The 18,966-nt window shown below is 43.4% G+C and overlaps 1 protein-coding gene across 2 annotated transcripts in view; it reads left to right on the forward strand.

Moving 5' to 3' along the window:
- The window catches only part of LOC124400994 (thyrotropin-releasing hormone-degrading ectoenzyme-like), a 46,055-nt gene that overhangs the window by 10,628 nt on the left and 16,461 nt on the right, over positions 1–18,966 (forward strand). For both annotated transcript variants that reach the window (XM_046872856.1, XM_046872857.1), the window contains exons 5-9: positions 5,463–5,617; positions 12,454–12,567; positions 14,223–14,357; positions 14,543–14,608; positions 17,064–17,129. In XM_046872856.1, coding sequence (XP_046728812.1) covers positions 5,463–5,617; positions 12,454–12,567; positions 14,223–14,357; positions 14,543–14,608; positions 17,064–17,129 — 536 coding nt within the window. The remainder of the gene's footprint in view (positions 1–5,462; positions 5,618–12,453; positions 12,568–14,222; positions 14,358–14,542; positions 14,609–17,063; positions 17,130–18,966) is intronic.

Genomic DNA, 18,966 nt, shown 5'->3' on the forward strand with positions numbered 1-18,966 from the left:
GTCAGGACCGCGCCCTCATAAAAACCAAACGTTCTGAAGATGATGAGAATCTTTTATTGAACTCGTTCCACTCTTCAAGGTTGGAGGACATTTCCGTATCAACCGTCACCATGGAAACGAGGGCCATAAATCAGAAAGGGTTTTGCAGAAAGAGCAGAAAAAGAGATGAGCTGCAGTGTGAAAGTGTCGCATGCTCTGTGTGTGTGTGTGTGTGTGTGTGTGTGTGTGTGATGAAGGTTAACAGACCGACAAGCTTCCAAGTCTCACTCACACACACACACACACACACACACACAGTTGTTACATATGTGTCTTTACTCAACGCTGTGTTTGTTTGTCTCACCCTGAGTGTTGTGTGATTCAGTGACACGTCCTCCTCCGTGTCTCGCTCAGTCTCTCGTCATATGTTTCTTGTACACACACACACACACACATACACACACACACACACACACACCTGGGTGAAATCTATTTTGGAGAGAGGAAACACTCTCTTTGGAATGGTGCTGAAGTTGGTCAGGGTGAGTGATGATCGAGAGACGACGCTGTGGGACGTGTTTAAGACTCAACCAGGGACTTTCTGTCAAATGATGTCTGAGACGAGAAACAAAACACCATCACTGTCTCAAAGCCATCACATGTTTCCTTATATGAGCAAAAACCTCATATAAGAGAAATTTGAGCTGGAGTGAGAATGGAGGAGTGGAGATAAAAAAAGAAGAATTGGACAGATAGAGCGAGAACGAAAGAGTGGAGATGAAAGAGGAGAGATGGACTGAAGGTGTGTGTGTGTGTGTGTGTGTGTGTGAGAGAGAGAGAGCGAGAGAGAGAGAGAGAGAGAGAGAGAGAGAGAGAGAGATAAAGAAGAAAGCAGAGAGATTACAGAGATGGAGTGAGAGACATACAGAGAGACTTTGAGGTGAGACTAGAGGTTTTTAAGGGTGAGATGAACAGCAGGTCTTGAGGTTTCAGGTAATCAAAGAGCAGCACTGTATGGTGATTTAGGAGCTCATGGACTTCTGCAAACTTCAGGAACTCTGGGAACTGCAACGTCTGGAAACCGTGTGCATTCTAGGAACTCTGTAAGCTCTGGGAACTTGTGAGCTCTGCGACCTCTGGAAGCTCATGGAACTCTGGGAGCTCTGATACCTTTGTGAGCTCTAAAATCTCTGAAATTCTCTGAACTCTGGGAGCTCTAATAAATCTGGTAACTCATGGAACTCTGGAATCTGCAAGCTTTGGTAATTCTATGAGCTCTGGGAACTTTGTGGCTTGTGATCTCTGTGTGCTCTGGGAACTCTGGGGACACTGCAAACTCTAGGAACTTTGTGAGCTCTGCAAACTTTGTGAGCTCTGGGAACTCTGGGGACACTGTGAGCTCTGGGAACTGAGAACAAATCCATGATGAGGTGATTTAAAACAAACCGGATGAAAATAATCTCTCCTGAGTCTCTCAGCACCATCACTCTGTGCTCCTTAAACCCAGCACAGCTCCCTCTCGATCTCTCTCTATTTCTCTTACACACACACACACACACACACACACACACACACACACTGGAGCTTTCCAAGTGACAGACCACCATGATAGCTCACCTGCCCTCCTGCCCTACTATGTCTCATTCCGTCTTTGTTGCCCCAGACATCTCACACACACACACTCACACACGTTCTTCTGGACAGATTTTTCCTCTCGAGACGTCACAGTGATGTGTGTTTGTGTTCCACAGCGGTGAAGGATCAGGACGATGAAATGACCTGGAGCTTCTTTATAATTACACCATGCTCTCTGAGCTGCAGCATGTCTCTGACCTCACACACACACACACACACACACACACACACACACACACACACACATACAGAGGACGGCTTCAGGCTTTTAATCGTCCCTTTCAGCAGCTGCGTCCACACACCGCATCACTTCCTGTAAAAGTCCTCGTTAAAAAAAGCCCTGATCCCGTGTGTCCTCCACGTCCCAGCCTGGGACTCAGAGCCTAATGGTGGACGGGTCATTTGTCCTCAAGGGTCCTTGATTTGCACGTGATGAAGTGTCTAAGTGGTTCAGGAAGCGTGAACAAGGCCACCGGCTCACCACGAGATTGTCCTCACCACATCTCTCTCTCTCACCTCTCTCTCTCTCTCTCTCTCTCTCTCTCTCTCTCTCTCTCTCTCTCTCTCTTTCTCTATAAATCCCCACCCCTCCTCTTCCTTCTCTTTCACTCTGAATGGACATGATGGTGTTTAATGGTGTATGTCCTGGCCTTATAATTCTCCTATTAATATCCCCATAAACTCATTGCCACACACACACACACACACACACACACACACACACACACACACACACACACAGGGTTCACAATTAGGCAAGCAAATCTCACAACTAAACTGTGTGTGTGTGTGTGTGTGTGTGTGTGTGTGTGTGTGTGTGTGTGTGGCAATACGTTTATGGGGATATTAATAGGAGAATTATGTGTGTGTGTGTGTGTGTGTGTGTGTGATTTAATGATGGTTTTTAATTAAAGCATGTAATTAAACAGTCTCTGTACCAATCAGACTAAACCCCAGAGGAACCCCGGCTTTGAGTCGAACAAACATCTGCAAGCATTTGCGTGGCGGAGGCGGGGTTTAGTGTTTGAGGCGGGGTTTGGTGTTTGAGGAGGGATTTAATGTTTGCTGATTCAGACATGATTTTGTTTGTCTTTGTGATGGAAAGCGACTGAATCTGTGTCTGAAACTGCATCCCCTCATTCTGTTTAGCTACATTTTCAGCCCCAATCTAAAAAAACTTGGGACACTGTGTTAAATGTAAATAAAAACAAATTGCAGTGATTAAAAAATCTCATAATCCCAATTGAACTCAATATTTCAGTTTTTAGTTTTAAACATATCTATATTTAAATTTAGAATATAAAGCATTTAACAGAAAATATAACGTCAACGCGTTTAATAGGAATTGGGTCAGGGCCATGTTTACCCCTGTGTACCCCATCACGTCTTCTGCCTATACATCTGGGAACTGTGGAGACCAGTTGTGGGAAAGGAATGTTGTCCCATATGTGTCTTATGCAGGATTCTAGTTGCTCTGGGTGTCCTTTGTTGTATTTTTTGTTTCATAATGTGCCAAATGTATAAAATGGTGAAAGGTCTAGACGGCAGACAGGCCAGTTCAGCACCCGGACTCTTCTACTACAAGGTCATGCTATTGTAATAGATGCAGTATGCAGTTAGCAATTTCTTCCTTAAATATGCAAGTCCTTTCCCTGAAAATATACATTTTTCAGAAAGAAGCATTTGTTGCGCTGACAACAAGCCCAATAGTCCCTCTCCTCTTTAGTCCAGAGGACGTGGTGTTCATGGTTTCCAAAAAGAAATTCCAATTTCAATTTGTTTGACTACAGAACAGCTTTCCACTTTGCCCCAGTACAGTTTTTATGAGCTTTGGCCCAGAGAGGATAATGGTGTTTCTAGATCATGTTCACGCATGCCTTCTTCTTTGCATGATAGACATTTAACATGTATTTGTGGATGACATGGCAAACTGTGTTCACAGACAATGATTTCTGGAGGTGTTAATGAGCTTATTCAGTGATTTCCATTACAGAATCATTACTGTTTTAAATGCAGTGACACCCGAGGACCCGAAGGTCACAGCCACTGGATATAGATTGTTACCCTTGTCCCTTGTACACAAAAATTTCTCCAGATTCTTTGAAAATTTTTATGATATTATGTGATGTAAATGATGAGATATTCAACTGGTTTGCAATTTGATGTTGAGAAACAACTTCTTCTTCTTTCGGCTGCTCCCATTAGGGGTCTCCACAGCGGATCATCCGTCTCCATAACCCCCTGTCCTCTATATCTGTCTCTTTCAACTTAAATACCTGCATGTCTTCCCTCACCACATCCATAAACCTCCTCTTTGGTCCTCATTTCTTCGTTCCTTGCGTCTTCATCCTCAGCATTCTCCTACTGATATACCCCATGTCCCTCCTCTGCGGATGCTGAGGAACATTATTCTGAAATTGTTTCACAATTTGTAGACACTGTTTTTCACAGGTTTGTGAAGCTCCGCCCATCTTTACTTTTGAGAGAATCTTAGGTATAACGGAACACTATTTATACCCAATCGTCTTACTGACCTGCTGTCAATTAACCTCATCAGTTGCAAAATGTTTCCCAAACTAGTTTTAATAGCACGTAACGTTTTCCAGACTTTTCCAGAACAAAAGAGATTTTACAGCCATTAAATTCCTTAAAAATAGTACATTTCTTCAGTTTAAACATTTCATACAGTACAGACCAAAAGTTTGGACACACCTTCTTATTCAAAGAGTTTTCTTTATTTTCATGACTATGAAAATTGTAGATTCACACTGAAGGCATCAAAACTATGAATTAACACATGTGGAATTATATACATAACAAAAAATTGAACTGAAAATATGTCATATTGTAGGTTCTTCAAAGTAGGCATCAAGAGAATGCCAAGAGTGTGCAAAGCAGTAATCTAAGCAAAAGTTGGCTACTTTGAAGAACCTACAATATGACATATTTTTCAGTTGTTTCACACTTTTTTTTTTATGTATATAATTCCACATATAATTCCACATGTGTTAATTCATAGTTTGGATGCCTTCAGTGTGAATCTACAATTTTCATAGTCATGAAAATAAAGAAAACTCTTTGAATGAGAAGGTGTGTCCAAACTTTTGGTCTGTACTGTATGTCTTCTAAGTTCTATTGTTATTAAATTGTGGGTTTATGAGATTAGAAAATCATTGTATTCTGTTTTTGTTTACATTTTATACAGTGTCCCAACTATTTTGGAATTTGGGTTGTACACTACTGTTTTTTTGGGGGGTTTTTTGGTAGAGAAAAAAAAAAGGAAACGTTCTATATGGAGATTTTTTTTCAGCTAAAGCCAAAAACCTCTTTAGGACTGAATTCTGAGCTCTTCCACTGTCAGAGTCAGACACAATCAGAATATTCCAGTTGGTGTTTGAAGTTCATCATTTATCTTACCATGAAGTTCAGACATTTTTACCAAGAATTCCACTGTGTGTGGGATGCAGGAGAAAAAAGTAATAGCTGCAGGATTCATTTGTCCCGTGTTCATTATCATGCAGAGTGTTTGTGTGTGTGTGTGTGTGTGTGTGTGTGTGTGTGTGTGTGTGTGTGTGTTTTTGTGTGTGTGTGCACGCATGCTTGTGTAAGTGTGTACTGGTGGAAAGGCAGAAACACACACAGTTGACGAATAACACTGTGACTCTGTTCATAGTTTGTGAAGTGGCAATTAAGCTGAACGCACTTACACATAATGCAGTTACACACACACACACACACACACACACACACACACACACACACACACACACACTACAGACACATGGTGCTTTTGGTTTTGGGCTGTGTGCTTAATTTTAAATAGACATTCCATGTGTGTGTGTACGCAGATCTCCTAGCAGTCCCGAAACACCCATATGCGGCAATGGAGAACTGGGGTCTAAGTGTGTTTGTGGAGCAAAAAATCCTGCTGGATCCAGAAGTCTCGTCTTTCTCCTACCAGATGGATCTCACCATGGTGGTGGTGCATGAGATCTGTCATCAGGTATGCATAAGCATAAACATGCACATGCGCACACAGTGTGGATAGAGGATGAGGACTGGTGTGGATAGAGGATGGGGAACGGTGTGGATAGAGGATGGAAACGGTATGGATAGAGGATGGGGAACGGTGTGGATAGAGGATGAGGACTGGTGTGGATAGAGGATGGGAACGGTGTGGATAGAGGATGAGGACTGGTGTGGATAGAGGATGGGGAACGGTGTGGATAGAGGATGGGAGCGGTGTGGATAGAGGATGGGAACGGTGTGGATAGAGGATGGGGAACAATATGGATAGAGGATGGTGAACGGTGTGGATAGAGGATGGTGAACGGTGTGGATAGGGGATGGGGAACGTGTGGATAGAGGATGGGGAACGGTGTGGATAGAGGATGGGGAACAATATGGATAGAGGATGGGGAACGGTGTGGATAGGGGATGGACAACGGTGTGGATAGAGGATGGGGAACGGTGTGGATAGAGGATGGGGAACAATATGGATAGAGGATGGGGAACGGTGTGGATAGGGGATGGGGAAGCGTTGTGGATAGAGGATGGTGAAGCGGTGTGGATAGGGGATGGGGAACGTTGTGGATAGAGGATGGTGAAGCGGTGTGGATAGAGGATGGGGCGGTGTGGATAGAGAATGGGGAACGTGTGGATGGAGGATGGAGAACGGTGTGGATGGGGAATGGTGAACGATGTGGATAGGGAATGGTGAACGGTGTGGTTAGGGAATGGGGAACGGTGTGGATAGGGAATGGTGAACGGTGTGGATAGAGGATGGGGAACGGTGTGTATAAATGATGGGGAACGGTGTGGATAGAGGATGGGGAACGGTGTGTATAAATGATGGGGAACGGTGTGGATAGAGGATGGTGAACGGTGTGGATAGAGGATGGTGATCGGTGTGGATAGGGGATGGGGAACGTTGTGGATGGGGAATGGTGAACGTGTGGTTAGGGAATGGGGAACGGTGTGTATAGAGAATGGGGAACGGTGTGGATAGAGGATGGGGAACGGTTTGGATAGAGGATGGGGAACGTGTGTATAAATGATGGGGAACGTGTGGATAGAGGATGGGGAACGGTGTGGATAGAGGATGGGGAACGTGTGGATAGAGGATGGGGAACGGTGTGGATAGAGGATGGGGAACGGTGTGTATAAATGATGGGGAACGGTGTGGATAGAGGATGGGGAACGGTGTGGATAGAGGATGGGGAACGGTGTGGATAGAGGATGGTGAACGGTGTGGATAGAGGATGGTGATCGGTGTGGATAGGGGATGGGGAACGTTGTGGATGGGGAATGGTGAACGTGTGGTTAGGGAATGGGGAACGGTGTGTATAGAGAATGGGGAACGGTGTGGATAGAGGATGGGGAACGGTTTGGATAGAGGATGGGGAACGTGTGTATAAATGATGGGGAACGTGTGGATAGAGGATGGGGAACGGTGTGGATAGAGGATGGGGAACGGTGTGGATAGAGGATGGGGAACGGTGTGGATAGAGGATGGGGAACGGTGTGTATAAATGATGGGGAACGGTGTGGATAGAGGATGGGGAACGGTGTGGATAGGGAATGGTGATGTAGATGCATGAGGGTGAACAGGATGTTAATAAGGATGTATTAGTTGGAAAGAGCTTCAGTACCCACACACACACACACACACACACACACACACACACACACACTGTCCAGGGTCATAATTATTTCCCTCTCAGTGAGAAAGAGGGGGACTTTAAAAATCTATTCATCTTTGTCTTGGCACCCAAAGAGGGAATTAGAGAACAGGTCCTCCACCATGTTGACATATTGATTTCCACAGCTATTAAGAACACCAGAGAGAGTGAGAGAAAGACAGCATGGGAGAGACGGAGAGAGCATGGGCTTGTAGTTTAAAATATTCCCCTTTGTATAAAACTGTTATTCCCGGTGACAGGTTCGAGGAAATGTGAATGGCTGCTCATGCAGCGCTGCTTAGTGCTGGACTTTAAGCGCTCTGTCCTCGTTCTAATAACTCAGACAAGTTTGAGTGCTGGACATTAAACACTGTCCTCATTCTAATAACTCACAGGGGGACGCTGTGTGCTGGACGTTAAACACATTCTGTTCTCATTCTTCTCAAAACTCACAGAAGAACCTGAGTGCTGAAAAGGCCATAAATCTCCTTTTCTACCACATCACAGAGGAATTGATTTCTTCTGGGACCAAACAGCGAGTGGAGTTTTACCCATCAGCCCTGTGGAGGCGAGGTCCAGCCATTAAGCCTCACATCATAGTGTAATAACTCAGCAGATTGCTGCTCAATTTGCTCAATAAAACACACACACACACACACACACACACACACACACACACACACACACACACACACTCGGACCCTGTTAATAACTAAAGCCTGTGAGAGAAACTCGACAGTGTTTATTTGTTTTTCAGTATTCAGCTGTTTGAGTAATAATTTAAACCAGTTATTGAGGCCAGAGGCTGAGATTGGATCATTAAAGACGTCTGACTGCGTCTGATTGTGTTGTGACTAATACACTGATCCAGTCTGAAAGTGATGCAGCCTGACACAATGCAGTCCGATTCAGGTATACAGCATAATATAGTCTGATACAGTCTAATGCAGTCTGATTCAGGTATACAGCATAATATAGTCTGATACAGTCTAATGCAGTCTGATTTAGTTATACAGCTTTATACGTCCTGATACAGTCTAATGCAGTCTGATTCAGGTATATAATGAAATACTGTATATATCATGAATTGATATAATTTTATAGTCTGGTTCAGGTTTACAGCAAAATACAGTCTGATACCATCTGATATGGTCAGATACAGTCTGACAAAGTCGGATAAGTTTGTTACAGTCTGATATGGTCTGATATTTTTGTTACAGTCTGATACAGTTTAATGCACTCTGATATGGTTTAATACAGTTATACAGTCTAATACAGTCTGATACAGTCTGATACTGTCTGATATGGTCTGATACAGTAATACAACATAATGCAGTCTGATACAGTCTGATTCAGACATACAAAATAATCCAGTCTGACATTTTCTGATTTAGTTCAATTACTTTAGTCAGCCTAATACAGTCTGAACTGTTATGATACACTCTGATACAGTCTGATCCAGGTGTATAACCTAAGACAATCTGATATAGTCTGATGCAGTTTGATTCATCGATACAATCTAATAGAATCTGATACAGGATGACTAAAATATTCAGCCTAATGCAGTCTGGTAGGATCTGATTCAGGTATACAGCATAATATAGTCTGATACAGTCTGAAAATGTCTGATTTAGTTATACAGTCTGATATAATTACACAGTCGAATACAGATTGTTATAATCATATAGTCTAATACAGTCTGATACTGTCTGATAGGTATTCAACCTAATGCAAAATTTATATAGCATTATTCAGTCTGACTCAGTAATACAACCGAATATAGTTTTGCAGTCTGATACAACTTATTTATAAAGTCTGATTATGTGATTCAATCCAATAATCTGTCATTTCTCCAATTTACCTTTATCTTATAAACAGTTTATGTGTACAGGCATCAGAGTTATTTCTGAGTTCGTTAGCATTTTATCCTGAAGCCTATTTTGTTGAAGTTATACAGCATGTTAACTGATGAAGACTTGAGTGTCAAATTGCTCTTCATGTTTACTCCTCAATTTCAGTCCTAAAGCTATCGTAGTGATTGCGGTCCAAGTCGTTATGGTCTCTAAGTGGCTCCATCCACAGTAATCTTATTGATCTTTAGGCTGTTCAGAAGCAAGTGCTGTCCAGGTGATGAGAACTTCATCCAGGAGTACGATGGATCAGGCAGGTCTGAAGAGAAGAAGAGGTCAGGAAAACTGGTATCTCAGGGGTACCATATATTAAATATTATAAATAAGTACCAAATATGTTCATTGTCATGTATGGACTCAGACAAGTCTAGACATGGCAGCATATAGAAAAGCTAGATCCAGATGGTAACACTGACAATTTTGACACACACTTGAGTGAATGCATGAGTGGTTTGAGGGGGTTGTTTACTGACAGCATCTGTCTGTTGACTGGTGACAACATCTAACTTTCCCAGTTCTCCAAAACATTCTGTGCCTGTGGACTAATCAGATCTGCTCCAGAACCGAAGAAAAAAAACACAAAGGCTTGATTAAACAAATATTCATTCAGCCAGACTTATACAGAGGGACTATGTCTGAGTTCTCAACACTAATTAGAAGGTTGCAGAATAAATGTGAGGTGTTATAAAAGAAAGCTCTGCCCCCTGCTGTAGCTTTTACTATTCAAGGCAAGACAGGTTATAAAGGATCAGAAGTTTGCTCAGGTACTGCAGCATGAGACCACTCAGTGGACAATAACAGAATGTTATAATAAATAGTCTGATACAGGGATAGTGTCTGATACAGTCTGATAAAGTGAAACAGTTTGATGCAGGGATGCTGTCTGATACAATAACTCTGATTCAGTAAGATGCAGATGCAGTCTGATGCAGTGATTCAGTCTGATACACTGATACAGTCTGATGCTTTTTTTTATACTGTCAGATTCAATGAAGATAAAATAACATACACTCATACAGTCAGATACAGTGATACAGTTTGATACAGTCTGATCCGTTGGTGTAGTCTGATACAGTCTAATAAAATGGTGCAGTCTGATACAGTCTAATACAGTGATACAGTCTGATACATTGATGTAGCTTAATACAGTTTGATACAGTCTGATAAAGTGATACAGTCTGATATAGTCTGATACAGTGGTGCAGTCTAATGAAATGTCTGATACACTCTTATACAGTGGTGAAGTCTGATACAGTTATACAGTCTGATACAGTGGTGCAGTCTAATAAAATGTCTAAAACAGTCTAATTCATTGATACAGTCTGCTACATTGGTGTTGTCTGATACAGTCTGAGACAGTCTAATAGAGTGGTGCAGTCTGATACAGTCAGATACAGTGATACAGTCTGATACAGTAATACAGTTTGATACAGTCTGATACAGTAATACAGTCTGATACAGGGATACAGTCTGATACAGTGATACAGTAATACAGTAATACAGTCTGATACAGGGATACAGTCTGATACAGTCTGATACAGTAATACAGCCTGATACAGTGATACAGTCTGATACAGTTTGATACAGTGATACAGTCTGATACAGTCTGATACAGTCTGATACAGTCTGATACAGTTATACAGTCTGATACAGTGATACAGTAAAGCCGACTCTGCAGAAGAACGACTTGTCAGAAATCCACCTGCATGCAGCGAGCTGTGTGTTTTTCTGACAACACTAACAACATCGGATCTTCATCAAACCATCACAGATCATCTGCGTTCCTCCTAACGAGGACTTTCGGCGAAGCCACCGTCTGTCTCTCAGTCCCACCGAACCCTGAACGAGATCACGTGACCGTCTCTCCCTGCTAATCAGCTCAGCGTTTTCGCTTCTTCTAACTGGCACGTATTAAACGTGAACGATGACAGAAAGCATCGTTTAGACTCACCGTAACGTCCAGATGGAGCGAATTCACAGCACAGAGAGACGACGTTTCTCTCCAGGACCATTTCAACTCAGACTGGATCAGGGCCTGCATGGGAAGTAGCATTAAAGAGAGAAATTAGCTGTGTTCATGTGTGTGTGTGTGTGTGTGTGTGTGTTTGTGTGTGTGTGTAGGGTATTGTCTGGTTATTAATGGTCCATCTGCTGAAGCTGCTTTGGTCCTGATTTTGTTTCATGCAGAAGATTTCTGATCAAACACTAAAGCTCCAAAATTACAACACTGATCCAAAACACGTCAATTAAACAGAACAAGAGCTTCTGTGCTGCTCCGCATTGTATCTGTCTACTGTCTGTAGAGCAATCAGAACATCTCTCAGGTAAACACGGCTCAGACTAGTGCAGATGCAACTTAGGCAGAAGATCATCCAACAATTTAAATTGTGGATCAGGATCAGGATTAGTACCAGGTGCTGGGTCAGGATCAGTACCAGACACTGGTTCAGAATCAGTACCATGTTCTGGTTTAGGATCTGAACCAGTTGCTGGGTCAGGATGACTAACAGGTTTGTGTCAGTATCAGTACCAGCAACTAGGTCATGATCATTAACAGGTATCAGTACCACACTCTGGATCAGGATCCGTAACAGATGCTGGACCAGAATTATTACTGGGTGCTGGTTAAGGGTCAGTACAAGTGTCTGGATCAGGATCAGTAACAGGAACTGGATCGGGATGAACGAATCACAGAGTTGGGTGTCCCAATACTTTTGGCTGCTCTGTGTGCTCGGTGTAACTATAAATAAAAGAGCAAAAGCAGCAGGAGCTCGTAATAAATTTCTCATGAAGTATTTGCGTGTGTCAGGAATGACTGAGCGTGAAGTGAACAGGGTCTCAGTGCAGAGTGGGGTAACGTCTTCTTTACACACACACACACACACACACACACACACACACACACACACACAGTTGTGGGTTTTCTCGTCTTCAGTTTCATTAATTCCGTTGGTCCCTGATGTGACCTCAGCCTTGTAACATGCTCGTGCTGTGTGTACAGAAGTGTGTAAAGAAGTGTGTAAAGAAGTGTGTACAGAAGTGTGTAAAGAAGTGTGTGTATCTGCTGTTCTTGTTCTTTTACAGCTCATGTTTCCAGGTTCTCAATGTTCTTCTCATCCTGCATGTAATGCCACATTTCATTGTTTTATTAAGAATTTTCTTTGGAGAACTCCTGCGTTTTAAAGACAAAATGGCAACTTCAGACTATAATTTTGTGTGTGTGTGTGTGTGTGTGTGTGTGTGTGTAGTGGTTAGGAGACCTGGTCACTCCAGTATGGTGGGATGACGTGTGGATTAAAGAGGGGTTTGCCCATTACTTCGAGTACGTGGGAAGCGACTTCCTCTTCCCAAAATGGAACATGGTGAGTGACGTCCTTCTGTTGATTTCACATCATCACTTTCTTTGTAGGTGATAATCTGGTTTGAGGTGTTCCAGGATGTTCCTGGATGATGTGGAGCTGGAGAAGGTCTCGAGGTGAAGCATTATAATGGTGTAAGATCTGACACCTAGCTGTGCATTATCACGCTGTTTATACACCATGCTCACGTCCCAGCAGTGAGGAGTTCATGATGTTTACAGAGCAAAACCGTTTTTTTCCTGTTTTTTCATACGGCTCATTAGATCTAGAATTCTGCTGCCCCGAGTTGCACCTGGACATAAAGTAGTGCCATGAATCCGTGCTGTGTCTCTACTGATACTGAAGCTGTTGGAGTTTACGCCTGGTGCCATTTTTGTTCTGTTTCTCATTTAAACGGTCTCAAAAAAAATCCCTGCATTTACCATATAAGTTCCACCACACGCAGAAATCCTGCCTGGAGCTCAGCAAAGTCATCAGAAAACATCTGCAATATTCGGTTCCAGGTGTTTATAATCAGCGCTTTTATTTAGAGCACATTCCAGCCGAACAGAATCCAGCATTTAGACCCACCTGAGGTGTTTTTACCCCAGAGCGGATTTTGAGCAGAAACGGTTTCCATGCTCCGAGTGCAGTACAGGAGTGAAGGAGAAGATGGAGATGTAGGTAAGTCCTGGAGAAGCTTCTCACTGCAGGAGCGATGAGGAGGAGGAACGCGTTGGAGTGTTGAGGGTTCAGTAGGAACTTTCCTGAGTGTGGATTCAGCAGAGTTTCTGTCCAAATGCTGCTGTGACCGAGGAAGCAGACGTCTGGATGGAGCTGCACATGTTCACCAACTCCTCCCTGCTGGTGCTCGTGTGGCTGCTGCTGGCGGACGGTGCGTTACGAGGCCGTGGGGTCGCAGGGCGTCAGATGGAACACTTCAGTTTGGGGTTTATGGAGGAAGGAGAGACGAGAGAGCGGAAATGAAACGGTGTTGGAGCTGGACGCTGTGATGAGAGCGAGGATGGGCCAGATGGAGGCTCTTCTGATGGAGCTCATTTTACTGCTCACTTCCACTCAGTCCCATGAGATGAGACGTGAATGAACAGCTGCTCTCTCTCTTTCTCTCGCTCTCTCTCTCTCTCTCTCTCTCTCTCTCACTCTGTTTCTCTTTTTATTTCTCCCAATCTCCTGCTTTCCTTTTAAAAATAAAAACAGGGAATTCTATTTATCCCCTCTTTTTATTCCTCTCTCTATTGCTTCATCTCTCTCTCCTTTTATCTCTCACCCTTTTACATATCTCTATTGATTCCTCTCTCTATTTCTCTCTATTCTTTTTCTTCCACTCTCTACTCTCTTTCTCACTATTTCTCTTTCTCTATTCCTATTTCTCATTATATCTTTTTTAATATCTACCTTTATTTCTCATTATTTCTCTCTTTTTCTCTTTATGTCTCATTTATTTCTCTCCCTCTCTCATTCCTGTTCTAGTCTTGTTACTCTTTGGTGTTCCACTGTTGCGTATGTTGTTTCGGAGACCGTCTCTAATCCAAGCCGAGTTTCTGTTCCTCTGCCCTCTTGTGTGTAATTGAGAACCGTAGCAGAGACGTAATTTATCATAAGTAATGACCCTCCATTAACTATGCTGTGTGTGTGTGTATGTGTGTGTGTGTGTGCAGAAACAGAGGTTCCTGACCGACGTTCTGCATGAAGTCATGCTGCTGGACGGTATGGCAACGTCTCATCCCGTCTCACAGGAGCTTCTCCAAGTCACCGACATCCAGCGAGTTTTCGACTGGATCTCCTACAAAAAGGTGCTGCTGCTGTTTTCTCCTGCGAGCTCCACACCAGCACACAGCACACAGTGAAGCTCAATGCTGCTGCAGACATACTTTTGCAGAATGACAGCGACATGTATTCTTTTAGTTTACTGTAAAGAAAATAAGTGTGTGTGTGTGTGTGTGTGTGTGTGTGTGTGTGTGTGTGTGTGTGTGTGCAGGGAGCGGCGCTGATTCGCATGTTGGCCAGCGTCATGGGACAAACTGCATTTAAGAGAGGCATCAATGTGAGTGAAGAAAAACTTAAGTCTCTGTCTGTCTGTCTCTTTCTCTCTCTGTCTTTCTCTGTCTGTCTCTCTCTGTCTTTCTGTCAATCTTTCTGTCTCTCTTTTTCTGTCTGTCTGTGTTTCTCTCTGTCTGTCTATTTATCTCTCTTTGTCTGTCTTTCTGTTTCTGCCTTCTGTTTGTCTCTGTCTGTCTGTCTGTCTGTCTGTCTGTCTGTCTCTGTCTGTCTTTCTGTTTCTATCTCTCTTTCTGTCTGTCACAATCTCTGTGTCTCTTTGTGTCTCTCTATTTCTCTGTGTCTGTCTGTCTTTATGTCTCTCTCTTTCCTGGCTGTGTCTTCCTCTTTGAGGTTGAGACCCAGCTCCAAAACCAGCTCTCTGGGAAATGTGTGTATGTGTGCATCTCTCTCTCTCTCTGTGTGTGTGTGTGTGTGTGTGTGTCTGTGTGTGTGTGTGTGTGTGTGTGTGTGTGTGTGTGTGTGTGTGTGTGTGTGTGTGTGTGTGGAGATGCAGCAGCTTATTGACTGACAGCAACTGTTCTGGTCTACTGACCCCCTTATCTCTTATCTCTGTCTCTCTCTGTCTCTCTCTCTCTCTCTCTCTCTCTCTCTCTCTCTGTCTCTCTCTCTCTCTCTCTCTCTCTCATTCTCTCTCTTTTCATTCTCTTTCTCTTGTCTCCTTATTTTTAATACAGTATAGCACACTTTTCCAGTCCACTCATCTATTGGTCTCTCATTTACTTGTCTATTCGTCTCACACACTCACTCATCTACTCTTCTCTCACTTACTCGTCTCTCACACCCACACGTCTACTCATCTCTTACACACACACACCAGTCCACTAGTCTCTCACACACTTTTTTTGTGAGATGTGAGTTCTCGTCTGTCACATACTCGTCTACTCGTCTCAAACACACTCATCTACTCATCTGTCACTCACTCATCTACTAGTCTCTCACACACTCATATACTTATCTTTCACACACGTGTCTACTCGTCTGTCACTCACTTCTACACTTGTTTCTCACACACTCTTCTACTCGTCTCTCACAAACTCGTCTACTCATCTCTCTGTTCATCTAGTCATTTCCTTCTCGTTTAGTCGTCTTTCACTCACTTTCAAATTGTCTGTCACTCACTTGTCTAGTCACCTCTCATTCACTCAGTGAAATCATCCAACAGAATCCATCAACACAGCTGAGCAGAAGAGATTATAGTTGCAGGTCTGTGTTTATGTGTGTGTAAGTGACTGCATGTGTGTTTGTATGTGTGTTTGTGTGTGTGTGTGTGTGTGTGTGTGTGTGTGTGTGAGATTGACAGCATGTGTGTGTGTGTGTGTGTGTGAGTGACCTTGGTCTGAGTCGTGTCTGAAGGCAGGCAGGTTTATTTTGTCCTCCTGAAATCAGTGCAGTGAAAATAATGAGAAGCCGCTCAGTGTGACCAGGGGCGAGACTGGACCTGATGGACATTTAGCCTCAGGACAGAGAGAGAGAGCGAGAGAGAGAGAGAGACAGAGACAGAGACAGAGAGAGGGGTGGGGGGGGAGTCAGTAGACCAGAACAGTTGCTGTCAGTCAATAAGCTGCTGCATCTCCACGCGCGCACACACACACACACACACACACACACACACACACACACACACACATACTCAGAGATGCACACATACACACATTTCCCAGAGAGCTGGTTTTTGGAGCTGGGTCTCAACCTCAGGGTCACACACACACACACACACACACACACACACACACACACACACACAGAGGAGAGGGGGTGGGGGGATTAATCATTTTCTCACACAGAGTTTCCGTTTCTGCATCTGTGTCTCTGTCTGTGTCTGAGTCAAAATCTGTGTCTCTGTCTGTGTCTGTCCTCATCTGTCTGCGCCTGTATCTACGTCTCTGCCTGCATCTGTGTCTACATGTGTCTATGCCTGTGCTTGCGTCTGTGTCTGCGTCTGCATCTGTGTCTATGTATGTGCCTGTGTCTGTGTCTACGTCTGTATCCGTGTCTGTGTTTGTTTCTGTGTCTTTATGTGGTTGTGTGTCTTTACTTTTCGCCTTTTCACTTCCAGGTGAATGAGTTTAATTAGACGCGTGTCCGTTCTGCAGAGAGACGCGAGTTTATTTCACAGCGCTAATGTTTCTTTCTCTCAGATCAACTCTTTCTGCTGAACACACACACACACACACACACACACACACACACACACACACGCACAAGTCATCATGAGCCTCTGATTTTCCTCTTATTGTCCATCTTGAAGCTTCACCTCAGCATCTGGCTATATCTGGAGCTCCGCACTGTGCTGAGCTGAGATGAGAACTGAGAGATGAGACCTGTCTCACTGTAGCTGTTTGTCTTCTCCAGTCTCCTGAAAGTGTTTTATTTCTCCGTCTGCTGTGGAATGAACAGAGGGAGAAAGTGACCAGTTTCCCTGACGGTCTGTTTTACAGGATTATTTAGTGACGCACGAGTACGGAAACACGGCACGGGACGACCTGTGGAGCTCATTTTCACAGGTGAGACTTCTACTGGAACTATGTGTGTGTGTGTGTGTGTGTGTGTGTGTGTGTGTGTGTGTGTGTGTGTGTGTGTGTGGTTGTTCTTAGGGCATGAACTTACACTAGAGTGTACAGAAATGATTGATTCTCCACATGATCCTGTAGAAACTTTTGTTGCTTGCAGGTGAGCAACAAGCCACTGTATAACTGTACACACACACACACACACACACACACACACACACACACACACACACTATTCTGAGAATTCATTTCCATCTGCAGTCTGAACCTCTTTTTTTTAATTTCCACTGCAGTTCCGGTTCGGAAAGTAAAAGTGATTCTGATCCTCCATCAAAAATCTGAGAATGTAATAAAGTCTGATCAGCAGACGGTTTAAAGTTTAAAGCGTCCATAAGGAAAGTCTGAGTGTAGCAGAGGACTGAAGTGTGTCTGAATTATACACTGAGACGTCTAACACAGGAATCAGTCATGTATCTCTGGAGTTCCTGTCAGACTTGAAGATTCGGTTTTGAATTATTACAGGTGTCTATACCTTTCTGCTTCTTTTCATGTAAAAGCAACTGGATCTGTTTCGGTCCTTGACGCTGAATGTCCAAACTCAGAATGTCCATCATCATCTCCAGCATTATCACATCCAGCCTCGACATGTCCAGTCACATTACATTCCATAGCAGAAAAGGTTCAGCACATCTAGCTTTAAATTGTCTGGTGTGAACTTGTCTAGTCACATGAAGAACCCATTCTATTTCAACATATCCAGCTTCAACATGTCCAGCTTCAACATGCGCAGCTTTAATATGTCCAGCTTCAACATGCGCAGCTTTAATATGTCCAGCTTCAACATGCGCAGCTTTAATATGTCCAGCTTCAACATGTCCAGCTTCAACATGTCCAGCTTCAACATGCGCAGCTTTAATATGTCCAGCTTCAACATTTCCAGATTCGACATGTCCAGCTTCAACATGTCAAGCTTCAAAGTGTCCAGCTTCAACATGTCCAGCTTCAACATGTCCAGCGTCAATATGTCCAACTTCAACATGTCGAGTTTTAATATGTCCAGCTTCAACATGTGCAGCTTCAACGTGTCCAGCTTCAACGTGTCCAGCTTCAACGTGTCCAGCTTCAACATGTGCAGCTTCAACATGTCCAGATTCAACATGTCCAGCTTCGATGTGTCCAGCTTCAACATGTCCAGATTCAACGTGTCCAGATTCAACGTGTCCAGCTTCAACGTGTCCAGCTTCAACATGTGCAGCTTCAACATGTCCAGATTCAACATGTCCAGCTTCGATGTGTCCAGCTTCAACATGTCCAGCTTCAGCACATCCAGCTTCAACACACCAGTCTCATTATTGTGAGCTTCAGCGCACCTGGTTTTATTAATTTAAGCTTGTTTGTATCATGTTTGTATTTAAAGCATCTAACATGTCCATCTTTACAGAACCAGCTTCAACTTATCCATCTTCTCTCCAGGATTATTACATCCAGCTTCAACAAGTCCTCAAACATCCTGTCCAGATTCATCACAACCACAACTCTCTGAAAAAATGACCTCTGGAAACTATTATTATGGAGCTGAAATATTAAATCCACCTCTTTTTTGCCTGAAGTTTAAAATTAAATATTAAACCTCATCAGCTGGAATCCCTTAACAGTCTGCAGAGTCAGACAATGAGCTCTCAGCATTAGCGTCGCTAATCTGGTGAAAAATGTCTCCTTAATGAGATTACCTTCCACGAGGGAAGTGTGAGATTCATTTAGAGAAACCGCAGGAGAGCATGAGCCGTTAGCATCTTTTATACGACCAGCCTGCTGCTCTGGATCTGTTTTC

This window comes from Silurus meridionalis, chromosome 18 (genome assembly GCF_014805685.1).
Source record: "Silurus meridionalis isolate SWU-2019-XX chromosome 18, ASM1480568v1, whole genome shotgun sequence".
NCBI lineage: Eukaryota > Metazoa > Chordata > Actinopteri > Siluriformes > Siluridae > Silurus > Silurus meridionalis.